The sequence below is a fragment of the Glycine soja genome, chromosome 18, assembly GCF_004193775.1.
Source record: "Glycine soja cultivar W05 chromosome 18, ASM419377v2, whole genome shotgun sequence".
NCBI lineage: Eukaryota > Viridiplantae > Streptophyta > Magnoliopsida > Fabales > Fabaceae > Glycine > Glycine soja.
The window spans coordinates 53,646,134-53,655,525 of NC_041019.1; the positions used below are offsets into that span (position 1 = coordinate 53,646,134).

Here is a 9,392-nt window from a genome sequence, read left to right on the forward strand (position 1 = left end):
GTCAATTATTTATTTTGTTATGGTAATAATTTTCTCTCCCGTTGAATGAACTTCCTTTGTTTTGTCACAATCTTTCTTCTATATGCAAATTTTGCATCCACTCTTTATTTTTCTGGTTAATAGAGAGAAAGCAAAACAGTGAGTGCACCAAAACCCAATCCAAAATCTCTATGAATCTATAGTCATTTTTGTTTCTTCCAATTTGACCTCATTTTCGCGCTAAATCTTCGTTCTTCGCCATGAGAATTGGTTCTCCTTCTTCTTCTTCCTCTTCCTCCGGTTGTTCGCGTTTCTGGTCCTCGGCGCTCCGATCAAAGCGCCTTATGTCGCCGGCGGAGAAGGCCGCCCGCGAAAGCTCCGACCTCGGCCTCTCCCGCCGCCTCGGCGTCCTCGACCTCGTACTCCTCGGAATCGGCGCCTCCATCGGCGCCGGCATCTTCGTCGTCACCGGCACCGTCGCCCGCGACGCCGGACCCGGTACACCTCTGTTTTTTTTTAATCTCAAAATCGTTGTTCTAGTTTATTTATTTATTTATTTAATTAAAGTTTCTTTTTTGTTCTTCGAGGGGATAAATTAGTGTCTTAAGTTATTTTAGTTTAATAAATTAATATTAAATGAGGGAATAAGTTACTAAAATAATAATAAAAAAATCAAATGGCTACTAGTACTAAGTTACTTCAATGAAATAATAAATTTGTGATTGTTAGGACTGGAAACACTTTTTTACTACTTGTAGCGGTCATGTTTTACTTGATATTGTACTAGTTTCTTAGCACTTTTTATGTTGTTTTCTAGTTAAAATTAGAGTTCTACCTCAATAATATGTGTAATGAATGTTTTTATTAAAGGTCAACATAGTTACTGAAACTCCAATACTGATTATGGAACCTCACCAAAAGAACTCATGGAACTGTATTTGAGTTTTGTTCTTTTATTTTCTGGGTTAGTTGGAGGTGCTAGTACTTGCGTAAGGGAGGTGGAGACTGGAGAGGGTTGAACTTCATGTAGGAAGCCCCTTATATGACTTGAACATGAATGCGGTATGACACTCACTCAAGGATGCCACAAATTTTAAAAATTATAAGATAGGGCACAACATATAAAAATTAATATCAAATTAAGAAAAGAAATCTTGCACTAAAGATATCATTGTCTCAAAAATTTAGTTAGTTATTGAACTAGTTTAACTTTATAAAGAATTTTTATACCATCACCAATAATAGATTGTCCTGCATTTTAAGATTGTTGACTTTTGTAATAATTATTTTAAAAGTCGCATCTACAGTATAAAAATCTTTACAAATGTATGAAAATTAAACTCAAATACCATCTGCTGTAATGCCTGATATGTTATGATTATTTGCAGTTACTGTTATTCCAAACTTAGTGGCTTATTCATGGTTTGTTTCTATGATGTAGGAGTAACAATAAGTTTTATACTTGCGGGAGCATCGTGCGTTATAAATGCTCTCTGTTATGCTGAACTAGCTACCCGATTTCCTGCTGTTGTTGGAGGAGCATATCTGTATGCGTACACAGCTTTTAATGAACTTACAGCTTTTCTTGTTTTTGGACAATTGATGCTTGACTATCACATTGGGGCAGCTAGTATAGCGAGAAGCCTAGCCAGTTATCTAATAAATATTCTAGAACTCTTCCCTGTTTTCAAAGATAACATTCCAAAATGGATTGGGCATGGTGAAGACATTGGAGATGTGCTATCCATCAATGTCTTGGCTCCAATTCTGCTAGTTCTTCTGACTTTTATTCTCTGTCGGGGTGTTCAAGAATCGTCTGTTGTGAATTCTCTTATGACAGTGACCAAGGTTCCTTTCCATCCTACAAGTTACCACAATATAGTACTTAACATCGCCTTGATGTTAGGGTTTATCTGAGAGACTGAGATCGAATGATAAGTTATTTTACTGTTTGTTGCAGATAATCATAGTTATCATTGTCATTTTTGCTGGAGCATTTGAGGTTGACGTTTCCAACTGGTCTCCCTTTGCTCCAAATGGTTTAAAAGCCATATTTACGGGAGCTACTGTAGTCTTCTTTGCTTATGTTGGATTTGATGCAGTTGCAAATTCTGCTGAAGAATCTAAGAGGCCTCAGGTATGTCATGTTAAGATTGCTCCCATAGTTTATGAATTTGCCAGATGCCATATCTCTTATCTGACGTATCTGTTGACAATGATAGTTATATTGGAAGTAAAATAGAGACTATTTGGCTAAGTTAGATGAGAAAATTTCTATGAAAATTGAAATGGCTAAGTTGATTTTAAATTTTTAACCTTTGGAAAAAGTTTGTTTCATTTTACTTTCCTATTTTCTTCTCTTATAAGTGTTTATGTAGAAATTTATCCAAAATGGTCACAATTCTTAATTAACTTCAGGTTATTTTTAACTAGTACATCTGTTTAGCTGAGTAATAGAAACTATCTCAACAATATTTTCATCTACTCAGGTTGATACATATTCACGCGCTCAATTCTAAGTTGTTCTCCTTTCTATTCTCATGAATTAGCTCACCATATTTTTTTTTTCTTTTTCCTGAAATTCAGCGGGATTTGCCAATAGGCATAATAGGAAGCCTCTTAATATGTATTGCATTGTACATTGGAGTTTGCCTGGTGATTACTGGAATGGTTCCATATAATCTTCTAGGAGAAGATGCTCCTTTGGCTGAAGCTTTTTCGTCTAAGGGATTAAAATTTGTTTCTATTCTGATTAGTGTTGGTGCTGTTGCTGGACTTACAACAACACTCCTTGTTGGTCTATACGTTCAGGTAAATCCCTTCTTAATTATGACATGATTGATGTGTCTTGTGGCATTTGCTAATGTACATGATGGGTTGTTTCTGATGAGCAGTCTCGGCTATATCTTGGGCTTGGCAGGGATGGCTTACTACCCTTAGTATTTGCTAAAGTCCACTCCAAATACCACACCCCTGTTCATTCTCAGATCTGGGTTGGCTTGGTTGCCAGTGTTTTGGCTGGGCTATTTAATGTTCATGTGCTCTCTCACATTCTTTCCGTTGGTACACTGGTAAGAGTTGACTTTTAATCTCTTGGTAGTGAACTTGCCAACGAAATGCATATATCTATCTTATTTTGTATTAACATAGTATTATTTGTTTTGGTTGGCATGAAATATGTGTGCGACTTAGGAAAGGTGGGAGTTTCTTGTTCAGTGGGTGTTGGATACGTTAATCTAATCTTACAACGTTTTTTAGTATGTGTTGATTGTGTTCAGATAATGTGCATCATATTTTCCCTTTAGGGAAACCACATGGTGTGCCTTGACAGAAGTATACTTAGTGTTTGCATATTCTTAGTTAGCGCCTCTCACATGATAAATTCACTTATTTCAGACTGGCTATTCGGTTGTCTCAGCATGTGTTGTCGTTCTTCGCTGGAAGGATAAGACAAATAGTCAAGTGTCATCTTCTGCTGAGCGGGAAGGCATAATTTGCCTCATTGCTGTTGCTCTTTGTGGATTTGCTAGTGGGCTCTTGTACCGATATGATGCTTCATTTATTTTTCTGATTCTGGCTTTAGTTATTGCAGTTGGTGCTTCAGCTGCTCTTGTTTTCCGCCAGGTGAGGATTATTTTATATTTTATCAAAGCTCTGTTTGGATAAATTTTTCAATAAATACTTATAGGAGAAGAAAATAAGAAAGCAAAATTAATTAAGTTTTTCCTACATGATTTAAAATCAATTTTGGAAAAACTAAATGAGAAAGCTTCTATAAATTACCTATGCAATATGCATTAGCTAATTCTAATTTATGACAGAAATTTAATTCATTTTAATTTTCTGTTTTCTTCTCATATAACTATTTATTAAGAAGTTTATCTAAACAGGGCCGAATTGCATGTTGCCTGGCTATTTTAAAATGCTTTGGTTACAAAATGTGTAAATAATAAAATTAATAATATATACTATGGATTGAAGGTTGTTGTATCATGAACATGTAAAAAATTCCAATTTGGTTATTGGACTAGGTACTAACCAAAGTCACTGAGAGTTTTAATTGAATCCTGTCATTAGTGGAGAGAGTAATCTAAAATTGTTTGTTCTTTTTCTGGGTCATACTACAAAATGAAGAACACATTGATGGTTGTATGTGTCAAGTACACGAAACGGAGAGGCAATCTCAAGGTCAACAACTCTGCTCCCCGGACTTCACCGCAGATCACATTAATATTTGTGAAATTGATGAGCTTGCTGCATTTTGATGTTAATTTCTTTCTCTAATTCCATTCTGCTGTGTCGTTTTGCTTTATAGGTTTATGCAGATGCACCAGGGTTTTCTTGCCCAGGGGTTCCCCTTCTGCCAAATATTTGCATCTTTTTTAACATGTTCTTATTTGCCCAGGTATGCTCATGATCTCTTTCATTTTTTAAAATTTGGCCAAAAATAATACATTCTTTGAAAAGTTTATAGTTGATTATTTATATGTTAAAACTGGCAATTAACAATGAACTTCTGTTGACAGCTACATCATGAAGCATGGGTGAGATTTGTGATTCTTTGTGTTGTCATGGTTGGTGTTTATGCAATATACGGTCAATATCATGCTAACCCCAGTGCAGAAGAGAATGTCTATCAAAGGGCACTAGAGGAAGAAGCTCTATGAGTCATTTGTTCAATATTATACAATGTGTGTTCATTGGGGGCTGGTTAAAATTTTGAAGTAAATTAGCTATTAGTCCTTCTGTTAGGAATGTCCATCTTATATGAATAACTATCTGGCTATACTCACTACTAGATTGTATATGATATGGTCAGGTAGCATGTATATGATGTATGTCTTGTTTTCTACTTCATAGAAAAAGAAAAATCATCATGTATTTTATGCAAATTTTAAGTTGATCCATCTTTTGCATATGTTGAGGCCTATCATTTTTCAAAGAGAGTCTGCCCCATTAAAAAATTTGATATGTAATAATTTAAAGTTGTGTGTGTGTAACAAGGCTATTTCGAGCTGACAGTTGAAGGTGAGTTTCGTTTGAAAGATGAAATCATCAAACTAGGTTTTGTCCTTTTTAATAGTTTTTCCTATACAGAATTAAAAATCAAATTCTAATTATTACATTTGAAGAGTTTAGTTATCTTTCAATTGTTATTTTAATTTGTTTTTATGTCTTACAGTTTAACTAATATGTTCCCGAATAAAGAATTTAGTTAACATAGACATATATGATCAGCTAGCGTGTGTATGATTATGATGTATCTCTTGTTTGCTAGTTAATAAGAAAAAGGTTTAATTAATTATTTGGTCATTACACTTTGTGCTTTAGTACCTATACATAAAAACTCTAAACTATATAAAAACAATACACTTTAAAAAAAAAAATAGTTCCTATTGATAGTTTTATGATGGTGTGAAACTGTCATAATATGGAGATATAAGAACTACATATAAAAAAAAAATGTTTGTACAGGGACAAGCAGTAAAACTTAAAGTTTCTAGGTATGGGAACACTAGGTATGGGAACAAAATACAAAGTGTAGGGATCAAATAATTAATTAAATCTAAGAAAAATCGTCATGTATCTTGTGTGAATGTCAAGTTGGTACTTTTGGATATGTTAAAGCTTACCATTTTGTATTTTTTTCAAAAAGAAGTTCCATTAGAAAGATTTTTTTTTTTTGCAATAATTTATTTTAATATTATATTTGTGTGTGCGCTAAAGCTATTTTCAGCTGATAGTTGAAGGGGCCTTTCTTTTAAGGTGTAAAAACCATCAAATTAAGTTAACTTTTTAAATGTAATTTTTATACACAACTAGAAATCAAATCTTAATTGATATACTTAAAAGAATTTAGTTATCTGTATCTTCTAGAATAAAGAATTTTGTTAACGTAGACATTCTATTTCATTAAAACATTTTAATTTTTGAAAGAGAAAAATAATATTTTTTAAATGTATTTTAGGTTTATAAAAATGAATCATTTCTTTAATTATTTAAAAAGAATTTAGGTTATAATTTTTGTCAGCTAGTGATTTTAATTTTTAGCACTAATATTTTATCCAAAAATGTATTTACATTAAAATTATTTTATATTTAAAAAATTATAATTAAAAGTTGACTAATAAAACTTGAAAAGGAAAACTATCCGTGTTTAAAAATTTAAACAAGTTCCAGCATCAATAAATATATTTTTTTATTTGATAATTAATATGTCAATAAATTTATACTGAATGATGTATGATATAAAGGATCCATTTTAAGTTGTTTACAATACAATAGAAAACTAATTTACACTTTTTAAAACTTCAGGACTAATTCGCACATGACCTACACATTAGGTGACTAACATGCATTTTATCCTTTTATAAATAACTAGGGGCGAATCTTGTCTTTTCCACCTAAGCAACACACACCATTCTAATCCTCTAAGCACTTCTTTGGTATAAAAGGAAAAGAATGTCTTCATCTCCCACCTTTGCCTCACCTTGCTCTTTATTCCATGTTGACAGATAAACCTTATTCAAGTCACATGGTTATTTGTTTAATCCATTAAATTAAAACAAACAAAACACAAAACAAAATTGCTTGCAAATACTAATGGAGTCCAGAGGTGAACTCTTAAATCTAACAGCATCTTCCTTCTATAGTGAAAATCCAAATTTATCTCAATCCTAAGTAAAACTCTAAATTACCACATGATTTTTTATTGGTCTCCAAGCAAAGAGACAAGAATATATCATGATATCTCTCCTAAAGTTTAAGATGTTATGTGAATGCATAAAATTGACTAAAGCTCTAACTAAGGCCCCTCACAAGGCCCCTCACATAAGACCCACTCTATGCACACTTGAAGTGCAAAGTATGCATAAGCTCGCTATACCACTCGATCATAGAAACTATGATATCATGTCAAAGATCATCTCTCCTAAAAGCAAAAGCTGTTAGGCAAAGTCAAGGGATTGGTTTTAGTTTTACCTCAAGCCACATTATAAGGAAATCAACAGTTCAAGAAAGGGACAAATACATACATGATCGAAACCAGTTAGATGAAGAGAGACTGCTCAAAAGTTACAACTTTAGGCACAATAGTAAGTAGTAACTAACACAAAATTCATATGGTGTATTTTAACTTGAGAAACAAACAGTGGCACCAAAAGTGATATCCATAAATATTTTGTTGTATGTGAAAATAAATAAGTGGAAGACCTGCAGCCACAAAAATGACAGAATTTGAACTTCATCAATTATACAAAAACATAAGAAGAAAATCAAATCTCCTAAAATGAAGGAAACTCAATGAAATATAATATTATAAGATCTCTGATGAACTCTGTGTTCATCGGGTTAGAAACAATTGTAGCACAATAGTTTACAAATCACCTAATCTTGTTTTGAGTGATCTTTTGCTCTTTTGATCTTTCAATAGATCCCATTTTCTGAAGCCTGATTTGAGCTTTGAACTTGGCTATAAACTCGCTAGCTTTCTTATCCACCTCAGAATCCAGATCTGAATCATTGACACATTCAGGCACCCTGTTTTCATCTGAGCTCACCCGAGTATTGTCAAGCTCGATATCTGAATCTTGCTTGGATAAATTTTTGGATGGCTCTAGCTTATCTCTCCTACGATGATTGGAAAAACTAATCTCAGGCTTAGGACAATAAGAATCCAGAGTTTTCTTACTGACTCCTTTCAATGGAAGGTCTGGTTCTCCGCTCTTCATTTTATCTTTTCTCAATACTGACTCAACATCTTTATTGTTCTTTTCAACCTTTTCATCAGTTTGCTTGCTAGATGTTTCTCCTATTCTCATTGTCCCTGAAGTCAGGCCACTGGCTCTTCTTGTTCTGACTGATTTTCCCCGTGATGGAGCTTTTGCTACTCTTGCGGGCTTTTCTGAGTCCGACTGCAAAACCTGCATCCGCGACTCTTTTTTGCCAGAGGGATCCTCACCTTCAATCTCATTTAAACCCCTCAAGTCACCATTCAAACTGCTCTTTATGTCATCCAGGAGTGAGGAACCATTAGTATATCCACGAGCTTGAAATGCTTGCAATGAAGCTTCACCATTTCTCCTAGCCAAAGGTGATGGTGAACTTGAAGAAGATCCATGTGAGCTCTTCTTTTCCCCTAAGTCTTCCTTCGGCGAATTCATATTCTCTGACAAAGCAGAATCAAGCAAAGAACATAAACTTGACTGAGATGAGAAAGATCCCATAGACTGGAAAGACCGTGAGTTGAGTGATTCAAGTTGAGTTTCATCAACTGACATTGGCCTGAAATGAGAAGGAGGTGAATCAGCACCAAATTTTCCTTTAGATTCAATCATTCCATTTCTAGAAGAAGACACCTCGGAAATCTTCTTTCCCAAATCCACCTCTTGGAAATTCATGTTTCCTGAAGCAGGCACATAGGAAGTCTTCTTTTGTTCCATATCCTCCTCTGGGAAATTCACAATTTCTGAATCATGCACATAGGAAGTCTTCTTGGGTCCGCTGTCCTCCTGAAAATTCATATTTTCTGAAGTATGCATATGGGAAGTCTTCTTTTGTCCCATGTCTTCCTCTTGGAAGTCCATATCTGATGAAATTGAATCCAAGGAAGAATGCATTCGTGCATTGGAAGAGAAGGATCTCACAGCCTCAAAAGTGTTTGAATTTGAACCGAGTGAGTCAAATTGAGTTTCATCAACTGACATTGGCCTGAAATGTGAAGGAAAAGAAGCAGCACCATATTTTCCTTTAGTTGCCATCTTTCTATTTCTTGATGAAGACCCCTGGAAAATCTTCTTCCCCAAATGTCTCTCTTGAAAACTTGTATTTTCAGAAGCAGGCACATAGGAAGATCCCATATCTTTCTCTTGGAAATTCATAATTTCTGAAACAGGCACAAAGGAAGTCTTCCTTTGCCCTACATCTTCCTCTTGAAAATTCATCTTCTCCGAGGCAGAAACATAGGAAGCTTCCTTTTGCCTCATCTCTTCCTCTTGAAAGTTCATATTATCCAACAAAATCGAATCCAAGGAAGAATACATGTTGTTAAGAGAAGAGAAAGATGTTGTTGACTGCCAAGACCCAGAACTGAGTGCTTCAAATTTAGTTTCATCAGCTGAAAGTGGCCTAAAATGTGAAGGACGGGTAACATTGCCATGTTTTTTCTCCCTTTCTGTCCTTCTATTCCTTGAATGCCAGGGAATTGGGGAAGCTGATCCACCACCACCACCAGCATCGTTAAATTTTTTCTCCAAATTGGAAGGATCCAGATCCCCAAATTCCCTATCTCCACTCTTACCCGATCCCCTAGAAGAACCCCTCGAACCTGAACTGGAATCACTTTCATTGGCATATTTAGGACTATCTACATCTCTAGAAACTGATCTCAAACTGCGAACCGGTAGCCCTAGAGG

At 34.7% G+C, this 9,392-nt stretch overlaps 1 protein-coding gene across 2 annotated transcripts; it reads left to right on the top strand.

Moving 5' to 3' along the window:
- LOC114394520 (cationic amino acid transporter 9, chloroplastic-like) lies at positions 1-5,039 on the top strand. Of its 2 annotated transcripts, XM_028356123.1 has the most exons (9): positions 1-477; positions 1,421-1,827; positions 1,940-2,116; positions 2,566-2,790; positions 2,874-3,050; positions 3,376-3,603; positions 4,114-4,167; positions 4,295-4,384; positions 4,506-5,039. In XM_028356123.1, the coding sequence occupies exons 1-9, from the start codon at positions 240-242 to the stop codon at positions 4,644-4,646; spliced, it is 1,737 nt and encodes a 578-aa protein (XP_028211924.1). In that variant the 5' UTR covers positions 1-239; the 3' UTR covers positions 4,647-5,039. The 2 variants fall into 2 exon arrangements, with proteins under 2 accessions (XP_028211924.1, XP_028211925.1); XM_028356124.1 differs by lacking the exon at positions 4,114-4,167.
- Positions 5,040-9,392: the final 4,353 nt, after the last annotated feature.